We start from the raw sequence: 24,400 nt of genomic DNA, 5'->3' as shown, positions 1-24,400 counted from the left end.
GCTGAGGGCCACTCGGAGGCCTAGCGCCTCGATCCTCCGGGTCAACAACATGGCTCCGGCCTCAGCCCTCCTTTTAAGCCGGCTCCAGGTAGTGTCCCGGACGGCTACCAGCGTGTCATCTGCATAGCAGATGACCGCCATCCGGGACAGCACCTCTCCGCGGATGGCCCAATCGAATCCGATGTTCCACAGGAGGGGCCCTAACACGGACCCCTGTGGAACACCGGAGGCCATCCGCCTTTCCTCACGGCCAGTTCTCCCCATGTAGTCCTACACTACCCGCCCTTGCAGGTAGTGTCCTACGACTCTCCGCAGGTAGAGGGGCACTCCGTGATACCGTAGCGCCTCCTCTATTACCGCGAAGGGGAGGGAGCCGAAGGCGTTGGCGATGTCTAATGACACCGCTATGGCTCCCTGCCCCTTTTGGGCCGCTTCGTCAGTGAAACTCTTCAGGGCGGCCAGGGCGTCCATGGTGGATCGTCCTGACCGGAACCCGAATTGGTTCACCGAGAGCTGCGGCCCGTCCCTCGCTAGGTGCTGGATGATCCGGGAAGCTATCACGCGCTCCAGCAACTTCCCGACCTCATCCAGCATAACCAGCGGGCGGTATCCCGACGGAGAGTCCGCGGGGCGGCCATCTTTCCTTATGAGGACTAGCCGCCCCTCCTTCCACACCTCAGGGAAGTGCCCCGCTGCCAAGCAATCGTTGTAGAGGCAGCGTAGGCGGTCCCCGAGGTGCTTCAAGGCGATGGGGAGAACCTTCCCGGGCACCCCATCCGGTCCCGGGGCCTTCCGCGGGCCTTGGAGCCGGCGGGCCGCCCCTAGCATTTCCTCCTCCGTTATCAGAGGAGGATTAGGGGCGGCGTCATCCTCGTTGTCAGCCCTCTGCTGCGCCATGCGCGGTGGCTCAAATGGGGGGCTGTCTGGAAACAGCCCCTCTACCACCGCGCTGAGGACGGCCGGCTCCATGGCCTCCGTGGGGGGCGCCGTTTTGAGTTTGGCCCGTACCATCCAGTACGGGCGCCCCCACGGGTCCGCGTCTAGGGCCGCCAAGAACTCAGAGTAGGCGGCGTCCTTGGCGGCCCCAATGGCGGCTGAGAGCGCCTTCTTTGCTGAACGTGATTCAGCAAGAAGGCGCTCCAGCTCGCCCGGTTCCTGGTGCCGACGTCTTCGGCACCGGGAGAGAGCACGGCGGGCGGCGTTGCTGGTGGCATGTAGGGCCGCGAGGTCCCGCGACCACCAGTACACCCCCTCTCGGGGCGCGAGGCGCCTAGCCCTAGGCATTGCCGCATCGCATACAGCCGTCAGGTCCCGACGGAACCTGGCAGCTCTTTCTCCGACCCCCAAGGATTGAGGGGGGTCGGAGGCCCACGCGCAAGCAATTGCGGCCTCCTCTGCCAGGTCTGCGTCGAGACGGGACAGCTGCCACCTAGGGAAGGCGCCTCTGCCGCCCGCCGTGCGGGTTTGACGCCCGCGGGGCGCTGTGGAGACCCTGAACCTGATGTACAGGTGATCTGACAGGGTCTCCACATCCTCCAGGACGCGCCAACACGTGATGCGCGCACCAATACCGGGGGTGGCAAACGTAACATCGACAATCGAGCCACCCCGCGCGCGCACACACGTGAAGGCGCTGCCCTGGTTCTCCGGAACCAGGCCAATCATGAGGGCCCAATCCCGGAGATGCGCCCCTTTGACGTCAGTGACGGGGGATCCCCAAGCCGCGCACTTAGCATTGAGGTCCCCCATCACGATGACTGTCGGTATTGTTTATAAGGGTAGTTATAAATAAAGTATAAATAAATCAGTACGCATCTGAAAGTCGCAGCTTTATTACGTCTCCCTTGTCGACATGGCGCAGTCGGTAGGATGAGCTGGCAGTGCCCTCCGCACCACCAGCTCCAGGCCATCCAGGAACCCCTCAAATTGGGAGAGGCTCCTGTTCGGGGAGAAGTAGACCCCGATGAGCACTACTTCTCCCCAGTTAGCCGCCACGTAACCCGCGCCCCTCTCCCTGAGAGAGAGGCGTTGCGGGCCCGTTGGCGGCGCCACGATTCCGACCGAGCCCTCCGTGTCCCCGACCCAGTGAGATTGGGAAGGGATGAGGTAGGGCTCGGCCACGACAGCAACGGCAATTCTCCACTCCGCCAGGACCTGCATGAGCAGGTCCTGTGCGCGGGCGCAGTGGTTGACGTTCGTCTGCAGGAACTCTGTATGCAGGTGTCTGGGCATTAGGACACCTGCATACGATAGTATGAGTATGAGGATAGATAGTACCTACCTATGGAAATTCGTTGTAAGTCCAGAAAGTGACTGAAACGTTTGGATCGATATCGAATCAGTCAAGTATCGAATAATCTCATTTGGAACTGCACTGAGTGGGCGAGACGGCCACACAAAGGCCTGAATTAATAAACGTTTTGTCGTTAGGGTTGAACCTGTATCAAGTTACCAGGGCATTATAATAGACACATCTCAACTTAGTGCAACACATGTGCAATTTAGTAATTTTAAAACACTAAAATGATAATAATTTGCACGTGAGATCTCAAAACTTTTTACTGGTATTCGAAGAGTTGCGGAATTCACATTTTTTTGTTTTTTTTTTGTTTTTTGTGATACTATGCATACATTATAAGACTGTTTTTCATGGCCAAGACATCAATGTTTAGGTAAATATAGTAGATCAGTCCTTTCGGACGGCTAAAACTATCATCTTTACATAAAAGTATAACAATAAGAAAATGTTCGTCAAATTAAATTACATATTTGTATAAATTTCAAACAATGGAAACTCAGAGCCTTAATATACGGAGTAATTGAAAATATTTATTTATTTATTTATTAACTCTTATTGCTAACACGAATTATACATAAAAATTACTAAAGACTAATTTACATCGCAAGGGCGGCCTTATCGCTATAAGCGATCTCTTCCAGGCAACCCTGTGGGACAGGAGAGACTAACATAAATAGCGGGGTGTATCATAAATATTAAAAAAAAAAGTCAAAAATAAATAAATAAGAGCAAGAACTATATATAATTAAACTAGTTAAATACGAATATAAATATATTAGGTCCTTACACATGAAATTGGCGTTTTTCGTACTGGCCACTTTAATCACGAATTTCTCCTCTTTCGTAAGGAATTCCAAATTCGAATTTGTACAGCTATAGACTCATGTATTTGTGGTTCGATGACCGTCATTCATTTGGTTTTTTTCTTCTGTTTTTTTCTGTTTGCGTCACTCATTTTACAAAATGGAAATCTTAAAATATCGCATTATTTACGAGTACGAGTTCCGCCGTGGCACTAGTGCTGCAGAAACGACTCGAAGGGTGAATGATGTGTATGGCGGTCGTGTTGCAAAAGAAAACACAGTTCGTTTTTGGTTCCAACGTTTTCGTTCTGGAAATTTCGATCTGCAGAACAAGCCCCGTGGACGGCCTGAGACTCAAGTTGATAATGAAGAGTTGAAGGCTATTGTGGAAGCGGATCCATCGCAAACCACGTCCGAGTTTTTAATGTTAGACTTTTAATGTTGGATAATGAATACTAAAAACACTGACATATTGTTTTATTTCGGCGTAGTACAAGCACATTATTTTTTCTGTTAGACTCTTACAAAAGCAAACTTAACCTTTTTTATGTGTAATGACATTACAGTGACAGATGACATATAACATTGTCACATAGAAAGAATAAAATATTTAACACCCCCTCTCAATGTTAATACATATTTGTAACATTGCTATCCAATTAAGTTATCAGTACAATAAAACTTATTGAAAATTATTACACATAGTTACAAAATATTCAACTTAGATGTAAAATATGAATGTTTGTTTTCACATAATGGTTTTGTAAATATGTCAGATACATTTTCTTCAGTTGGTACATAGATAACATTGATATTATGAATATTAACTGCCTCCTTAATGAAATGAAATTTAATATCTATGTGTTTGGTTCTTTTACCATTTTCTCTATTGGATATAATCTTAATAGCACTTTGATTATCAACTTTCAATGAAATATTAAATTTAGAAGAATAGAAGTTACTTAAAATACCTTTTAAGAAAATGATCTCAGTAGTAGTTGAGGTTGCTGCTATGTACTCCGCTTCAGCAGAGGATAGTGAGACGGTACTTTGCTTCTTAGATAACCATGATATTAAGTTATTACTAAAGTAACACTCACTGCTAGCACAGCACTGCCACTTACACTTTTACGATCAATGTAGTCACTCGCCCAGTCTGCGTCAGAATATCCGATAATTTCTTTTGGTTCATCACTTCTGTAGTAAGTCAATCCTTTATTAATAGTGTATTTTAGATATCTTAAAATTCTCTTGGCTGCTGTCCAAAGTTGAGAAGTTGGTCTATATAAAAATCTGCTCAAGAAAGATGTTGCATAAGTAATGTCCGGTCTGCTAGTAACTGAGAGATAAGTAAGACTTCCAATTAGTTCTCTGTATGGTACATTTACTATCTCTTCCCCTTCTGTAATGATAGGCTCTTTCTCCATAGGTGTTTTAATTTCTTTGCATTCTTCCATTCCAAACTTTTTTTAGCAGTTTCCTTATTAGTTTCTCTTGCTTTATACACATGGAATCATTCTTTCTTTCTATTTCCATTCCTAGATATTATTAGGGGGGTAAGGGGAGCGGTATCAATATCTCATCCGACCCAATTGTCAACCTCACCTGCACGCGCCGGATGGCGACGGAGACCGAATGGTTTCCGTGGTGCCCCCTGCTAATCTACAAACGAGGCTCTGACGACCGATCAATGGCGGTATATCCATATCTCCTATCAGTTTAGTAGATAGAAGAGGCTATAGCAAGCCTTAGGACCTAAATAGTCTTTAAAAAAGTCTAGAGCGAATGGAGGACAAAGACATGGAAGCAAGATTGAAAAATTATCTACCCCAGGAGGGTACCAGCGGTGCTGGAGAATCCCTCCCTGAGAAAATCTCAGGCAGCCCCATGTATTCTGGGGGGGGCACAGTTTTGCGGCCAAACACAAAACTCTCCGGAGTGGCTGACCAGGCTTCGGAGGCGGAGAATGCTACTGGATATAAGAAGCACATGGTTCAACAAACCCTACACAAAAGCTTTTTCAACACGCGCCCTAGGGCAAATTCATTAAACAACCTTAATATTGGACTCCAAATTAGTGAACCCAATACTAGTAGTACAGAAACCATGCCTCCAGAATGGCAAAGAGTTCCTATATTAAGAAATAAGAAAAGACTAAGAACATCGGATTCACCGCCAAAAGAATTTTCTTTAGAGAATAGGTTTAGCTCTCTATCGACTGATGTAGATATGCCCGGCCCTCCAGAAGTCACTAGAAAAAAAGAAAACAAACCACCACCCCTTATATTATATGGTATAGAAGATATAAACAAATTAATTGAAGCCTTTGAGTCTGTAATGGGACGAACGGACTACTCACTAAAAATTATAACCAAAAACCAATTAAGAGTAAATTGCACAACAGTAGAATCTTATAAAAAATTAATGACCTTCGTGCGCCAAAAAGGATTAATAGGACACACATTTACACGTAAAGAAGAGAGACCATATAGAATTGTAATAAAAAATTTACATCACACAACACCCCACGAAGCAATCATAACAGAAATTGAAAAATCAGGCAACAAAGTTAGAGGTGAGATTATTAATGCTAGAATTGGACCAAATAAAAGACCTTCGACAACTTTCTTTGTAAACATTGAACCTGGTGCCAACAATAAAGCAGTTAAAGATATAAGAGTCATATACAATACAATTGTAGCAATTGAAGATCCCAAAAAACGTAAGGTGATAGCTCAATGTACAAAATGTCAACAATATGGTCACACGAAAAATAACTGCTTAAGGCCATATAGATGCGTAAAGTGTGCAGAGGCACATAATACTGCAGACTGCCCTAAAAAAGACAGAAATACTCCAGCAAAATGTGCCCTATGTCTTGGTAGCCATCCAGCTAATTATAAAGGGTGCGAGGTTTATAAAGAAATCCTATCGCGGAAGTATAATGTCAAAAAACCAGAATCTCTCTTGGAATATCAATCAGAAAAAATTCCCAAATTTAAAAGTAAAGACAGCAAACCATCTAATGTAGACGAAAGTGAGTCGATCAGAAAATATTCTACCAACACAAGAACATATAGTGAGGTCCTTAGAAACGAACAACAATGTAATGCTAATTCAACCAAAGTAGTTGAGGAACTACTTATCAAACAATCTGAAAAGATTGATTTACTCCTTCAACAAATAAGCAACCTTATGGGGCTTATGACCAAGCTAGTTGACAAATTACTACAATGAATTATTTAAAAATATGTATCTGGAACATAAATGGTCTCTCGCCTAATATAGATGATGTAAAACTTCTACTTAATATACATAAACTTGATGCATTGCTTATATCGGAGACACACTTTACTGACAGAAGTCTCATAAAAATACCTCAGTATAGCATATATTCTACCAATCATCCAGATGGCACTGCCCACGGTGGTACTGCAATTGTAATAAAAAGTTCCATTAAACATCACCAATTACCTAGTTTTAGAAAAGAACATATACAAGCGACAACAGTTTGCATACAGGACAAAGGTGGCGAATTTAACCTATCATCGATATATTGCCCACCAAAACACAACATTAAAGCGAATCATTTCAAGGAACTCTTCTCAACTTTAGGAAAAAAATTCATTGCTGGTGGCGACTGGAATGCCAAACATTCCCACTGGGGATCTAGACTCATCACCACAAGAGGTAGAGAACTAATGACATGTATATCTACCAACAAGCTCATAACCCTATCGACTGCAGAACCAACGCACTGGCCGACGGACTCAGCTAGGCTACCGGATGTAATCGACTTCTTCGTAGTTGGTGGATTGCCGAAACTATCTTTCAAGATCGAGTCATGCTTAGACGGATCATCCGATCATACTCCTGTTTTACTAACAGCTAGCACTACTGCACTTCAGACTAATAAATATTCGCCACTATATAACTCTTTTACAGACTGGTACTCTTTCCGCGAAATAATAGAGAGGGATATAGAACTAAAAATACCACTCAAAACATCTGAAGATATTGAGAGGGCTGCCAAAAATTTAACAAATATCATACAGTCGGCATGCTGGCGAAGCACGCCCGAAAACCGACCTACAAATGGTAAGTTTAGTATCCCTATCGAAGTGAGAGAAAAAATTCGAGAAAAAAGAAGACTACGACGTGTGTGGCACCAAAGTCGGTGTAGCAATGACAAAAGAGCACTTAACAAAGCTATAGTAGACTTAAAGGAAGCTCTCAAAACCGCAAATAATTCTGTTATGCAGACGTATCTGGAATCTCTTTCTCCAAGTAAGGCTACAAATTACTCTCTATGGAAGGCTCTTAGAGGAATGAACAAGCCACAAAATAGAAAGCCTCCAATAAGGAGTGGCCAAAACACTTGGGCGAGAACAAGTCTCGAGAAGGCTAAAGTCTTCGCAGATCACCTGGCAAAAGTATTTGTGCCGAATATGCCTGAAGTGGGGATGGATGAAACAGACATTGAAACTATATTAAATCAAGATTACCAACTAGACTTACCCATTAAACACATAACACCTAAAGAAATCCGGCGTGAAATACAAAACCTAAAGAATAAAAAAGCCCCAGGGTTCGACTTAATAACAAAAGAAGTTCTAATACAGCTACCGAAGAAAGCTATAATGTACATAACCGCACTCTTTAATTCCATTCTAAGAGTCAAATACTATCCTAAACTCTGGAAAATATCGCAGGTAGTGATGATTCATAAAGAAGGTAAACCTGAAAATGAGGTCTCTTCCTATAGGCCTATTAGTCTGCTCACAGTGCTTTCAAAAGTATTTGAAAAACTTCTCCTCCGAAGATTAATGCCCATACTACACGAAAAACATGTAATACCAGACCATCAGTTTGGTTTCCGACAAGAACATGGAACCATTGAACAAGTACATAGAGTATGCAACAAGATAAGAAAGTCACTAGAAGATAAAGAATACTGCTCATGCGCATTCCTAGACATACAGCAGGCATTTGATAGGGTTTGGCACAGGGGACTGCTATGCAAAATAAAACAATCTTTACCCCATACTTTTTATGAAATCTTAAAATCATATCTTTCCGATAGAATATTTCAAGTCAGAGAAAATGACAGTACGTCCTCATTCCACGATATCCAAGCAGGTGTACCTCAAGGTTCGGTCTTGGGTCCAGTCTTATACACTTTGTACACTGCAGATTTCCCTGAAAGTAATAATTTAACCACAGCAACATATGCGGATGACACAGCTGTCTTGGCCAGTCACAAGGACCCAAAGACTGCTACTGTAATGCTCCAGAATGGACTCGATGAAGTAGACAAATGGTTAAAAAAATGGAGAATAAGAGCCAGTGCTTCAAAATCGGTCCAAGTGACATTTACGCTGCGCCATGAAAACTGCCCAGCAGTTAAACTAGGAGATCAAGAACTTCCACACAGTGACGTCGTCAAATACTTAGGTATTAGACTGGATAAAAAACTCACATGGAGAGCACACATTATAGCAAAAAGAGATCAACTTAACATACAATATCGAAACCTTCAGTGGCTCCTAGGAAGAAGGTCTGTTCTAAGCTTGGATAATAAGCTTCTACTTTATAATGCTGTTCTCAAACCAATATGGACATATGGGATACAAGTTTGGGGTTCTGCAAGTGCTTCAAATTTAAACATCATACAAAGGGTGCAAAACCGTATACTTAAGAACATCTCGAATGCCCCCTGGTTTATTAAAAACTCAGAGGTGCATGACGTACTAAAAGTGAACACCGTCCAGCAGGAGCTCAAAGTGATTGCTGAGCGCTATAAAGCAAGAATTGCAAACCACTATAATCCCCTGGTTGCAACCTTACCTAAATGTGACCACAGAAGGAGGCTTAAAAGGGCCACTATTATGTAACAAACAAGACTCGCTAAGGTCTGTTTAAAAGAAGAAGTTTCTTGATGGAGAAATAATTCTGAAAAATTACTCGTTCCTCATATCTGCTTAAAGTTTTAAAGACTGATTGCAGATGCAGCTTAGAAAAAAAAAAAAAAAAAAAAAGATATTATTTCACTTGTCCTAGATCTTTTGCCTTAAACTCCTTTTGTAGTATTTCTTTTATATCTTTGTAGTTTCCCATAAGTAATATATCATCAACAAATATTAATGCCCAAGTTCCAGTTTTATAATACAGACAAAAATCATATTTTGATTGTTCAAAGTTGTTTTCTATAAAGAAATTGTGTAGTCGTTTGTTCCAACATCTTGGAGCTTCTTTTAGTCCATAAAGTGCTTTCTTTAATTGTAACACTTTTCCTTCTACTTTTGTAACTCCTTCAGGATATTTTATGTATACATCCTTTTTAAGATCTCCATTTAGGAATGCTGTGGGAATATCCATTTGTCTCACTGGTTTGTCTTCTTGTAAAGAGATACTGAGTAACAATCTTACAGTAGCCATTCTTGCAACTGGTGCATAAACATCATATGTATCTTTTTCTTGAAATCCTTTTGCTACAAGCCTTGCTTTCTTTATTCCATCCAATTTACTTTTAAATATCCATTTTGTGTCTATAGCTTTTTGTCCATCCGGTAAGTCTGAAATTTTCCATGTTCCAAATTTTTCATGTGCATCTAGCTCTTTTTCTATTGCTTCTTTCCATTCCTTGTTTTTTATCGCTTCATTGTATGTAATAGGCAGAGCTGGGCATTAACTCGTTAATCCGTTAATCGTTAATTAACGAAGTTAACATTTTGCTTAACGGATTAACTTTTAAGCTAACTTCAAAAAGTGTTAACGCTTTTGTTAACTTCCGTTAAACTCAACTTCCGTTAATAAAAGTCCGTTAATCGTTAAATTAGAAACTTGGAGACGTGCTGTCATTTTGTTTAAATAACGTGCCACGCTCGTAAGTTCAACTATGTTGGGCGACTGTCGGCGACTCGAATGGTGAACCAACGAGTTGATAATTGATATATGTGAAGTTCGCGTGCAAGTGTGATGCATCAGAGCATCCGGGAAAGACGTGACCAACAGGACCAAAACAAAAGAAGGTTCGAAATAGTATATTTCATTACGAGTATATAAAAGCATGAGTATGTAATAGCCCACATTCCGAACGCTCTTCGCCCCTGCAATACGCCACTTTTTGAGCAACTGTATTAAAACACTTTTTACTCGTGCCTTCTCTTTCCCAACTGTAAAAATGATGTCTATTAAAAAGAAAAAACCAACCACGAAGTTTTTACAAAAAAAAAATCATTGAAGTTTTTATGATTCATGCAAATATTTCTAAAAAGAAGCTCCTAATTTGTTACAATATCAGATTTAATGATTTGATTCAATGAATTAGGTTAATGGTTAATGGTTAGGTTTCATTTTATTTCATCTCATAAAATTTCATTTTCATTTCATATCAATAAAAATAATCTACTGAAACCTTGGGTGTTTGGGCATGGTTCCCTTTGCCTACCCAGAATGGGCGAAGAAAACAAAAAAATCTTTGTTTGTATTCTTTTACGGTTGGCGCCATTTTTCAAACATTTTAGTTAGTTGAGTTTATTGTGTTTTTAGCCGACTTCAAAAAGAAGGAGGTTATCAATTCGACTGTATTTTTTTTATTATTCTAATAAATTGCTTAATTTTTTCGCAACCGTATTAAAATAGTTGTTTAGTACACGTGCGGAACTGTCATTACAACTGGTTCCTACTGTCAACCCTCACCTTCGGCTGCACCTCGGCTCGGGTAGACATTTGTCGGAACTCTTTGCAATGACAGGCTTTCCGCACTCGTAATGAAATATACTATAATGCATTCATACTTGTCTCTAATACTAATGTGTTATAGAATGTACAGTCAAATTACTATTTTAAACAAGTGTCGCCACAATAAGTGCGAAATTAGTATGTATAATTTTGGTATGGTTAACTGTTAACGATTAACTTTAACTTGCGTTAAATTTTCGAGAATTTAACGCTTTAACGATTAACGAAGTTAATTTTTTAATTAACGGATTAACGATTAACGAAGTTAACTTTTCGATTAACTGTGCCCACCTGTGGTAATAGGTTCAGATTCTGCAATCATGCAATAAGATATATTAGTTTCAAATTCACTCAAATAATTAGGACGTTTTATAATTCTCCCTGATCTTGTCTGTTGTCTGGTATCTTTATTTCGTTTAGTTATAGCTTCATCATTATCATCTTCTCTTTGTTCATCATTTTTATTTATATCTTCCTCATATTCATTTTGTATCACTTCATTATCTCCTTTTTCTTTATTTTTCTCCGTATTTTCTTCTTCATTTATTTTATTATTTATTATTATTCCTTCTTCTTTATCTTTGTTTTCATTTTTCTCCACATGTTTGATATCTGTTTCATCAAACCTCACATCTCTTGAACATAGTATTTCATTTGTCTCTGGAATCCATAATCTGTAACCATTTTGTGCATATCCAACCATTCTTTCTTCAATTGCTCTTTCATTTAATTTTGAACTTCTAGGCAATTTTACAGCCCAAGCTTTAGAGCCAAAGACTTTTAATATTTTCAAATCATTTTTCTCTTGAAACAGCACAGCGGGTATTTTACCTGTGACTGAAGATAGTGTTCTATTTACGAGGGGAGGTCCAAAAGTTCGCGGAATGAAAGGGTTGTCAATGAAATATAACAATAAATTTATTTTTCCTTTTCAATATAATCACCCTTAAGTCTAATACATTTATTCGATCTATGAATTAATTTTTCTAAACCATCGAAAAAATATTTTTTGTCTTTGGCCTCAAAATGGGCCGAAATTGCCTCCTTCACTTCATTATCGTCGGAAAATTTCCTTCCCCTTAGCTCTTTTTTTTAATTTGGAAATAAATAAAAATCGCTAGGAGCCAGGTCTGGACTGTAGGGTGGGTGAACAAGTGGTTCGAACCCATGTGTGTGCAGAGCAGCTATGGCAACTCGGCTCTTGTGAACCGGCGCGTTGTCTTGCAAAAGCAACACACCCTTGGCCAATTTTCCTCGACGTTTTTCTTTAATTGACTCCTTTAACTTTTCTAATATGAGTGCGTAGTATTCTCCGGTTATAGTGGTACCTTTTTCTTTATAATCAATGAGTAATATTCCCTTACAATCCCAAAAAACAGTGGCCATCAACTTTCCCGCCGATTCTGACACCTTGAATTTTTTGGGAGGTGGTGTACCCTTTTTGTGCCATTGCATGGACTCCTGTTTGGACTCAGGTTCAAAGTGATGAACCCATGTTTCATCTCCAGTAACAATCCGCTCCAAAATCTGCACGGGCTCGTCTCCACACAACTCCAAAAAGTGCTTAGACGCGTCGACGCGCTGCTGTTTTTGAAGCGGCGTGAGCATTCTCGGCACCCATCTTGCACTGACTTTTGTCATGCCCAGGTGGTCGTGCAGGATACGCAAAATAGTTGTATCTGATACTCCAACAAATGCAGATAATTGTTTCTTCTTCAAACGTGTGTCTTCGAGTACAAGTTTTTCGACTTTTTCGACGATGTCTGATGTGGTGGCGTCAGCTGGCCGCCCAGAGCGAGAGTCGTCTTCAATTGAATCTCGACCATGTTTAAAAAGACCATGCCACTTATAAACCATTGTTTTACCAGGGCACTGATCTCCATAAACGGCTTCCATTTCATTTAAAATGGTTTGAACGTTTTTTCCTTGCTTGGTAAGGAATTTTATCACAGCGCGATGTTCAATTTTCTCCATAGTTGCAGTTTGCTTCCGGATTGACTTGTTCAGCAGGCGAGTACTCGTAAACGATTGGCACTATAGGGTTGAAATGTTATATATATACTAATTATGAGTGCCCAATTAGTATGACACTAAGCGAGCTACCCTATCCCCACTCCATCCCCTCCATTCCGCGAACTTTTGGACCTCCCCTCGTAGTTGATAAGCAGCACACATTATTGCTTCTGACCATAGTTGTTTTGGTATTTGTGACTCAGATAACATTATTCTTGCCTTATTGTACAATGTACGGTTTAGTCTCTCCGCTGCACCATTCTGTTGAGGGGAGTAGGCAATTGTGTACTCAATTCTTATTCCTTTTTTATTACAGAATTTTTTGAAATCTGCAGATGAAACCTCACCACCATTGTCACATCTTATTCCTTGTACTTTAACTCCTTTCTGTGTGTTTATTTCTCTTATGTAGGTTTTTAGATTATTCGCAGCTTCACTTTTTTGTTTTAATTGATAAACCTTTACAAATCTTGAATAATCATCCATAATAGTAAAATAATCAATCATTCAATTAGCACGGGTTCATTCCCTGAACAATGGAAGGTAGCTGCGGTGAAACCGATTCCAAAGAAACAAAACCCAGATGATTATAGGGACCTTCGTCCAATAAGTATTTTGCCATTCATGTCAAAGATTTTAGAGAAAATTGTTTGTACTCAAATGACAGAATATCTTGAACAAAACCAAATACTACCTGTCAAGCAATCCGGATTTAGAAGGTCTCGTAGTACAGTGACTGCTTTGTTGAACGTAGTTGACGATGTTCTGGTAGCACAAGATAGTGGACAAGGTACGTTGTTGGTTCTACTTGATTTTTCTCGCGCTTTCGATTCTATAAACACAACGCTGCTCTTGTCAAAGCTCGCTTACTATGGCTTCGATTGCTCTACAATAAGATGGTTTGCTAGTTACCTAAATAATCGAGTACAATATGTAAGGCTTGGTAGAGATAATGGGCCAGACATGGTATCCACTAAAAGAACTGTTAACAGAGGGGTACCACAAGGGTCTATTCTGGGACCTACTCTTTTCATTTTGTATATTGCAGATATTATTAACGTCATTGAACATAGCCGATACCATTTATATGCGGACGACATTCAATTATTCCTCCCTTCTCTCTTCGGCCACCAACCGATTCAGACGTGTTTGCTATTAGTTGTTGAGAATAGTTTTAATAATCATTAAATTAAATATTGTAAGCAAAATACTCCCCCGAATACTAGGAGTGCATAAAAGTACAGTGTAAAGTGATTGTTGAATGACGCGTTTCGCCATCCCGCTCTGCGAACGTCTCCGCTGTGTGAGTACTTACGAAGTTTAGCTGTAAGCGATTGTCACTCTTAATGCAGGAGATATAACGTTCAAGTTGACATTGACTAATCTGTAACCAAGCATCGGATCGAATAATACTTCTGGTGTTGGGTACTTAGATAGTGTTTTACTAAGTCATAACTATGCCACTAAGACGGTCTCCACCACCCCATGCATCATTAAAACAACCAATGGAATTACATCATGGCGGCTTAGAGCCTAACATTGCAGCATGCAGGGATGATACGGATTCCACCAACTTCCCCTCAAAGATGTGTACCCGGGGTAACAAGAGAAAACACAATCAGGACTTTAAGGAAGAATTGCAGACATTAAAAGACGACATTATGGGCATGCTAAACTCGTGGAAGGAGTCCCAGGACAACAAAATAGAAAAAATCTTAACGTCGATTGCAGAACTACGCAGCGATTACCAGGATCTGCAAACGAGTGTCAAATTTATATCGGATAAATACGATGAGTTAAACTCTAAAATATCACAATTAGACAAGCATAAGCGGGAGTACCTAAAGCAGATACGGGATCTTGAACAGAAAGTAGAATTTATGGAACAATTTCAAAAAAGTTCGTCTATCGAGATCCGAAACGTACCAAAAGTAAAAAAGGTAGAAACCACGGATGATTTACTCGAAATCATACAGAACATTGGCAATGTATTAAATGTCGATTTAGGAAAACATGTCATAAAAGACATCTTCAGAGTAAATACTAAGTCAGAAAATTACAAGCCGATAGTCGTAGACTTCACTAATAAAATAATCCTTACTTCCTTACTTTAATATTATAAATGCGAAAGTAACTCTGTCTGTCTGTCTCGCTTTCACGCCAAAACTACTGAACCGATTTAAATGAAATTTTGTTCACAGATAGTCTAGAGCCTGAGGATGGACATAGGCTACATTTTAACGCGAAAAAGGGGTTGTAAGGGGTTGAAAGTTGGTGTGAAAGTTTGTATGGAATTATCGTCATTTTTACAGGTAGAAGGTTGAAACATATTTTTAAGGCTGCTAATTTGATAAAGATAAATATGAAATTAAATTTTTGTAAAAATTTTACTCCCAAGGGTGCTAAATAACAATAGGGGATGAAATTTTGTTTGGCAATATGTTCGGTTTTGGTGAATGTTTTGTTTAATATGCTTTGCTTTAATCCTTACCAATATTTAGTCTAGAGCCTGAGGAAAGACGTAGGCTACATTTTAACGCGAAAAAGGGGTTGTAAGGGGTTGAAAGTGGGGGTGAAATTTTGTTTGGATTTATCGTTATTTTTTCAGATAGAAGCTTGAAACTTATTTTCAAGGCTGCTAATTTGATATCAATAAATATGAAATAACATTTTTGTAAAAATTTTACCCCTAAGGGTGCTAAATAACAATAGGGGATGAAATTTTGTTTAGCATTATGTGAGGTTTTGGTGAATGTTTTGTTTAATATGTTTTGCTGTTACCCTTACCAATATTTAGTCTAGAGCCTGAGGAAAGACGTAGGCTACATTTTAACGCGAAAAAGGGGTTGCAAGGGGTTGAAAGTGGGGGTGAAATTTTGTATGGAATTATCGTTATTTTTACAGATAGAAGCTTGAAACTTATTTTCAAGGCTGCTAATTTGATATAGATAAATACAAAATTAAATTTTTGTAAAAATTTTACCCCTAAGGGTGCTAAATAACAATAGGGGATGAAATTTTGTTTGGCAATATGTTCAGTTTTGGTGAATGTTTTATTTAACATGCTTTGCTGTAACCCTTACCAATATTTAGTCTTGAGCCTGAGGAAAGACGTAGGCTACATTTTAACGCGAAAAAGGGGTTGCAAGGGGTTGAAAGTGGGGGTGAAATTTTGTATGGAATTATCGTTATTTTTACAGATAGAAGCTTGAAACTTATTTTCAAGGCTGCTAATTTGATATAGATAAATACAAAATTAAATTTTTGTAAAAATTTTACCCCTAAGGGTGCTAAATAACAATAGGGGATGAAATTTTGTTTGGCAATATGTTCAGTTTTGGTGAATGTTTTATTTAATATGCTTTGCTGTAACCCTTACCAATATTTAGTCTTGAGCCTGAGGAAAGACGTAGGCTACATTTTAACGCGAAAAAGGGTTTGTAAGGGGTTGAAAGTGGGGGTGAAAGTTTGTATGGAATTATCGTCATTTTTACAGTTAAAAACTTGAAACTCATGTTTAAGGCTGCTAATTTGATATAAAAATATTAAATTAATTTTTGTAAAAATTTTACCCCCAAGGGTGCTAAATAACAATAGGGGATGAAATTTTGTTTAGCATTATGTGAGGTTTTGGTGAATGTTTTGTTTAATATGTTTTGCTGTTACCCTTACCAATATTTAGTCTAGAGCCTGAGGAAAGACGTAGGCTACATTTTAACGCGAAAAAGGGGTTGCAAGGGGTTGAAAGTGGGGGTGAAATTTTGTATGGAATTATCGTTATTTTTACAGATAGAAGCTTGAAACTTATTTTCAAGGCTGCTAATTTGATATAGATAAATACAAAATTAAATTTTTGTAAAAATTTTACCCCTAAGGGTGCTAAATAACAATAGGGGATGAAATTTTGTTTCGCAATATGTTCGGTTTTGGTGAATGTTTTATTTAATATGCTTTGCTGTAACCCTTACCAATATTTAGTCTTGAGCCTGAGGAAAGACGTAGGCTACATTTTAACGCGAAAAAGGGTTTGTAAGGGGTTGAAAGTGGGGGTGAAAGTTTGTATGGAATTATCGTCATTTTTACAGTTAAAAACTTGAAACTTATGTTTAAGGCTGCTAATTTGATATAAAAATATTAAATTAATTTTTGTAAAAATTTTACCCCCAAGGGTGCTAAATAACAATAGGGGATGAAATTTTGTTTAGCATTATGTGAGGTTTTGGTGAATGTTTTGTTTAATATGTTTTGCTGTTACCCTTACCAATATTTAGTCAAGAGCCTGAGGAAAGACGTAGGCTACATTTTAACGCGAAAAAGGGGTTGCAAGGGGTTGAAAGTGGGGGTGAAATTTTGTATGGAATTATCGTTATTTTTACAGATAGAAGCTTGAAACTTATTTTCAAGGCTGCTAATTTGATATAGATAAATACAAAATTAAATTTTTGTAAAAAATTTACCCCTAAGGGTGCTAAATAACAATAGGGGATGAAATTTTGTTTGGCAATATGTTCGGTTTTGGTGAATGTTTTATTTAATATGCTTTGCTGTAACCTTTACCAATATTTAGTCTTGAGCCTGAGGAAAGACGTAGGCTACATTTTAACGCGAAAAAGGGTTTGTAAGGGGTTGAAAGTGGGGGTGAAAGTTTGTATGGAATTATCGTCATTTTTACAGTTAAAAACTTGAAACTCATGTTTAAGGCTGCTAATCCTTACTAATATTATAAATTCGAAAGTAACTCTGTCTGTCTGTCTGTCTGTCTGTCTGTCTGTCTGTCTGTCTGTCTGTCTCGCTTTCACGCCAAAACTACTGAACCGATTTAAATGAAATTTGGTACACAGATAGTCTAGAGCCTGAGGATGGACATAGGCTATATTTTAACGCGAAAAAGGGGTTGTAAGGGGTTGAAAGTGGGGGTGAAAGTTTGTATGGAAGTGTCGCCTACTATTGTTTACTGAACCGATTTAAATGAAATTTGGTACACAGATATTCTAGAGCCTCAGAAAGAACATAGGCTACTTTTTAACGCGAAAACAGGGTTGTAAGGGGTTGAAAGTGGGGGTGGTAATTTGTATGGAAGTATCGTCATTTTTACAGTTAGAAGCATGAAACTTCTGTCTAAGGCTGCTAATTTGATATAAATAAATATGAAATTCAATTTCTGTAAAAATTTTCCCCTGAAGGGTGCTAAATAACAATAGGGGATGAAAATTTGTTTGGGAATATGTGAGGCTTAGGTGAATGTTTTATTTAATATGTTTTGCTGTTACCCTTACTGATATTTAGTTTAGGGCCCGAGAAAGAACAAAGACTACTTTTTAACGCGAAAAAAGGGTTGTAAGGGGTTGAATGTGGGGGTGGTAATTTGTATGGAAGTATCGTAATTTTTACAGTAAGAAGCTTGAAATTTCTTTCTAATGCTGCTAATCCTTACTAATATTATAAATGCGAAAGTAACTCTGTCTGTCTGTCTGTCTGTCTCGCTTTCACGCCAAAACTACTGAACCGATTTAAATGAAATTTGGTATACAGATAGTCTAGAGCCTGAGGATGGACATAGGCTATATTTTAACGCGAAAAAGGGGATGTAAGGGGTTGAAAATGGGGGTGAAAATTTGTATGGAAGTGTCGCCTACTATTGTTTACTGAACCGATTTAAATGAAATTTGGTACACAGATATTCTAGAGCCTCAGAAAGAACATAGGCTACTTTTTAACGCGAAAACAGGGTTGTAAGGGGTTGAAAGTGGGGGTGGTAATTTGTATGGAAGTATTGTCATTTTAACAGTTAGAAGCTTGAAATTTCTTTCTAAGGCTGCTAATTTGATAGAAATAAATATGAAATTAAATTTTTGTATCAATGTTACCCTCAAGGGTGCTAAATAACTATAGGGGATGAAATTTTGTTTGGGAATATTTTAGACTTCGGTGAATGTTTTGTTTAGTATGTTTTGCTGTTACACTTACCAATATTTAGTCTAGGGCCTCAGAAAGAACATAGTCTGTTTTTAAACGCGAAAAAAGGGTTGTAAGGGGTTGAAAGTAGGGGTGGTGATTTGTATGGAAGTTTCGTCATTTTTACAGTTAGAAGCATGAAACTTCTGTCTAAGGCTGCTAATTTGATATAAATAAATATGAAATTCAATTTCTGTAAAAATTTTACTCTGAAGGGTGCTAAATAACAATAGGGGATGAAAATTTGTTTGGGAATATGTGAGGTTTAGGTGAATGTTTTATTTAATATGTTTTGCTGTTACCCTTACTGATATTTAGTCTAGAGCTCGAGAAAGAACAAAGACTACTTTTTAACGCGAAAAAAGGGTTGTAAGGGGTTGAATGTGGGGGTGGTAATTTGTATGGAAGTATCGTCATTTTTACAGTAAGAAGCTTGAAACTTCTTTCTAATGCTGCTAATTTGATATAAATAAGTAAGAATTTCGATTTTTGTAAAAATTTTACCCGTAAGGGTGCTAAATAACAATAGGGGATGAAAATTTGTTTCGCAATATGTGAGGTTTTAATGAATGTTTTGTTTAATATGTTTTACTATTATACTTACTGATATTTAGCTTAGAGCCTGAGAAAGGACAAAGATTAATTTTTATCGTGAAAGAGGGTGTATAAGGGGGTAAAAGTAGGGGTGGAAATTTGTATGGACGTATCGTCATTTTTACAGTTAGAAGCTTATAACTTTTTTTAGGCTACTAATTTGATATTAATAAATAGGTCATTTAAAGTTTGTAAAAGTTTTACCCTTAATGTTGCAATATAATAAGGGAATAGGGGATGAAAATTTGCATAAGAGTAAATGAATATTTTGTAAGTTCCATTTGTTTTGTTGTAATTTTTTATAAGTTTAAATAAAATACCTCAACAACAACAACTAAATTCACGCCCATAACCCAGAGGGATAGGTAGAGACCAAACACCTACATTTGGTGTGGTCGTGGCACACCTATCTCTATGTCTACATCCATACATCAACGCATAGCACGTCGGTCAAGTAAAATAATAATCCTTAAAAAAAATGCTTAACGAAAACAGTATTTCACGCGGACGAAGTCGCGGGCACAGCTAGTAAAGGATAAAGTAGTATCGTCCACAAAAATATACAATAAGAAGAACGCCATCAACAAATTGAACACTACCCACTTGAAAATTAACGACTCCAGAACTCCAATTTACATATCTGAATCACTCACATCGAACACAAAGAAATTATTCTACATGAGTCGGCAATTTGCAAAAGATTACAAGTTTACATTCTGCTGGGTATCTTACGGTCGCATATTTCTACGAAAAGAAGAAGGCACGAAACAAATCCGCATAGATTGTGAAGGCAATCTTCAAAAGCTCAAAGATACAATATGACTGATAGCATTATACCTATGTTATTGCATGCATAAAATATTAATTGTTGCAGGTACTATATTTCTTAGATTTAAGTCTCCAATTTGTTATACAACCTACCGTTATATTCATATATTTATTGTGAATTGTTTACTGCAGTTCAAAAATTGTATCTTAAACACAAATACTTATACATCGACATCCACAGTTCATAATCCAAATACTCACTTCAATAAAAATATAATAACAAACACACACACTTTGCTGAGATACTTAAAATATAAGATGATGGTGCTTGCATATTTCTTAGTTTATAAATTATGCATTCTCTCAACGATATCTGTTTTAATTTTACAACACATGTTCTATACACACGTACAGCTGCACACAGTACCCAAACCTAATACTTATTTAAAAAATTATAACAAGAAAGATTCATATACTTCGCTTACCCACTTAAAATATAATCGAATACACTATAAAATGGTAGTATTTTATGGTTATACTTCATTAAGTTTGTTACACATTAAGGCTCGCTATGACACAATTTATTATGCATATTTGTTAGCTACTATATGTCATAAACGCCTGCGCAAAAATTTCAGGCAAAGATGCGCTACTATGAAAACTGTATTATATTAAAATGAATGCATTTAACTCTATTACAACAATTACATCAGACCTAGACACAAACATCAATAATTGCACTTTAGTTGACGACGTATCCCAGTGCTCACACTTATTTGAATGCCGAAACAACTCCGAAATGCTCCGTATTATTACAGCAAATATTAGAAGTATTAACTGTAATTTTGACTTGCTATTAGCTTTCATATCTGGGCTTACCATTACCTTAGACATTATAGTCTTGACTGAATGTTGGCTTAGAAAAGATGTGCCTCCACCCAACTTAGATGACTACTGGGTATACCACTCACTAAAAACACTAAATCAAAACGACGGTATTGTAGTATATGTACATAAAAACCTAACCGCTGTCTGTTTCGAACCAGATATGATCGAGGGTAATTGTCTTGTGATTAATGTAGGTAATAATTATACGATTATTTGTTCGTATCGCCCGCCATGCTACGCTAACCCACAGCAATACTTAATGTCTCTAGATACTATTTTAAGCAAAGCCACTTGTAAACAAATTATTCTCACAGGCGATATTAATATAAACACGTTAGACACAAACACGTGTAATAGATTCTTAAACGAATATCTTTGCATTTTGGCTTCCCATGGGCTAGTACAAGGCATCACGCACCCCACTAGACTAGACAATTGTCTTGATCACTTCATGATCAAGACACGCGACAAGTGGCAAACTATGGTTTTCCCGCCTCTCACTGACCACTGTCCTATTTTGTTAGAAATTGGAAATTCGAGCAGCGGCTGAACGCGACCGCGCGTGAGGTCGCGCAGTGGCTCGAGTGGAACGGCCTCGTATTGAATCTTAAAAAAACACACTTCGTACACTTTGGAATACCAGGAAGTACATGAAAGGAGCTTTCGGTCTCAATCGGTAGTACTAGTATCAAACAAGTAAGCTGTACGTCATTTTTAGGTTTCGAGATTGACCGCGGTCTCACGTGGGGCTCGCACTTAGACAAGTTATGCGCTAAACTAGGCGCCGCGTGCTTCGCATTGCACCGGCTCTCGCGAGTCGTCCCCGCTGATGTCGTCCGCACCTGCTATTTCGCGACCGTACACTCGCTGCTGCAGTACGGCACCGAGCTGTGGGGGCGCGCGGCCGACAGGGAACGGGCATTCCGAATGCAAAAACGCGCGGTTAGGGCGATCGCTAGGGTACCGCAGACGACTTCGGCAAAACCGTTTTTTATTTCAAACAAGATCTTAACATTGCCGTCGTTAGTTATTTTCCAGGTGGCGATGTTCACCCGTCAAACGCTACGCGACTTCAAAACACAAAAGGAATCCGGTAGCAGCAGTATGAATACTCGCGGCGCGGACAAGCTAGCTCCAGTGGCGCATCGACTGGCTAAGACGGAGAAGTCGACTCACGTCATGGGGCCTGCTGTCTACAACCGCCTGCCGGAGCACGTCACAGCGGCTACCAGCCTCGCGTCTTTTAAAAATAAACTAAAATCATGGCTTATTCAGAAAGCGCTGTATAGCAACGAAGAATATTTTGTCTAAAAATATGCATATATATATATATATATATATATATATATATATAGTAATTGTGTGCTCATCGTTATTCAAAATATTTGAGTAGTGAGATTTTGTTTTATAAAATAGATATTGTAGCTTTTACTTGTATGACCTGTAATTTATATATTACCAATAAAATTGTAATTGTAATTGTAATTGAAACGCCGGGATATGTAAAACAACTGGCAAAACTGTTAGACATGTCATAGACTATGACTTAGTATTAAATAAAATACGTGACATAGACTGGTCTTATTATTTTACACTACAGGACATCAACAAGTGTTCAGAACATCTTGTAAACACCATTAAAGATATCATCAAAGAGTGCACCCAGATAAGGCATAGTTCAAAAAAGATAGCACCACTCAAGCCCTGGATTACCATAGGAGTTGTTAGATCAATTTGCAAAAGGAACAAACTACATAAAATAACCAAACTCAAACCTGACGATGACCCAGCGAAAATAGCATTCATTAAATATAGAAATACATGTAACAAAATAATAAAATCCTTAAAAAATCAATACTACCAAAATCAATTTCAAAATAGTGAGAAAGATATTAAAAAAACTTGGACGATAATCAAAGAGATATGTAATATGAAAACTAAACAGGATACACCTATAGAATTGCTCAATATCGAAAGTACGCCAAAGAGTCACTAAACAAAATTAATACTTACTTCACAAATATTGGTAAAAATCTGGCCGAGTTTATTTTACAAAGACTAAATAAATCAGAGGAAGAACTAGCACGTCTTGCATCTGTACATATTAAGTCTAAAACATACTCCATGGCACTTATGCCCACAGACCCGTACGAAATCAGTAAAATTATAAACGACTTAAGATCCGACAGCTCTCCTGGCCATGACGGCATTTCCTGTAAAGTTTTCAAATTGACGAAAGAATACCTTGTATACCCATTAGTGCATCTTTGTAATCTCAGCCTCGAACAAGGTAAATTTCCTAATCTATTTAAAACTGCTATTGTGTCACCTATTTTCAAAACGGATAACAAATTGGATATTTCTAACTATAGACCTATTTCCCTTTTAACAATAATGTCGAAGATTCTGGAACGACTCGTTAACACTAGGTTGATCAATTACCTCGAGAAACACGGACTGTTGACAGACCATCAGTACGGCTTTCGTAAGGGTAGATCTACTGAGGACGCTCTACTAGACTTGACAACACTAGTCCACAAATATTTAGATAGAGGAGAGAAAGTTATCGGTGTGTTCCTCGATCTAAAAAAAGCATTTGACACAGTTTCAATACCTATTCTCTTGTCAAAACTTGAAGCTCTGGGAGTCCGGGGACATGTTTTTCAGTGGTTCCAAAGTTACCTAGAAGGCAGACAACAATATGTTAGGGTAAACAATGTCCTTAGTGACCCTTCAACATGTAATTTTGGTATTCCTCAGGGCAGTACCTTAGGACCGACTCTGTTTTTGGCGTATATTAATAGCCTCCCTGATGTCCTAACATCGAATGTGGACTCTCTACTCTTCGCCGATGACACAGTGCTACTTTTTCATGGCCAGGACTGGAAACATGCTCATGAAGTAGCCGAATCTTGTCTAATCAATGTTACGACATGGTTAGAGAATAACTTACTAACACTAAATATTCCTAAAACAAAATATCTCTGCTTCACTAAAACAGAAAATTCCTATCCATATCAAAATCTTAACATTATTCTGCACAGATTTCCTTGTAATAGAGAGCCCACAACCAGGTGCGATTGCGATATCCTTACAAGAACCAGATGTGTTCGTTACCTAGGTGTTCAAGTGGATGATGCCTTGTCATGGAAAGCACAAATCGCTAATGTATGTTCACGGGTACGAAGGCTCATCTATATATTTAAACAACTGAGAACTGTCGCAAGTAAAAAAATACTCATGCAAACTTACAAGGCGCTTTGCCAAAGTATTATTTCCTACTGTGTAACCGCATGGGGCAGTGTACCTAAATCAAGGATAATTAACGTAGAACGGG

The 24,400-nt window shown here is 38.7% G+C and overlaps 1 protein-coding gene across 1 annotated transcript; it reads right to left on the bottom strand.

Annotated features, from left to right (window-relative positions):
* Positions 1-1,833: 1,833 nt before the first annotated feature.
* LOC123722871 lies at positions 1,834-2,232 on the bottom strand. Its single transcript, XM_045685440.1, has one exon. The coding sequence runs from the start codon at positions 2,230-2,232 to the stop codon at positions 1,834-1,836; it is 399 nt and encodes a 132-aa protein (XP_045541396.1).
* Positions 2,233-24,400: the final 22,168 nt, after the last annotated feature.

This window comes from Papilio machaon, chromosome W (genome assembly GCF_912999745.1).
Source record: "Papilio machaon chromosome W, ilPapMach1.1, whole genome shotgun sequence".
Taxonomy (NCBI): Eukaryota; Metazoa; Arthropoda; class Insecta; order Lepidoptera; family Papilionidae; genus Papilio; species Papilio machaon.
This window is presented reverse-complemented; position numbering and strand designations above follow the sequence as displayed.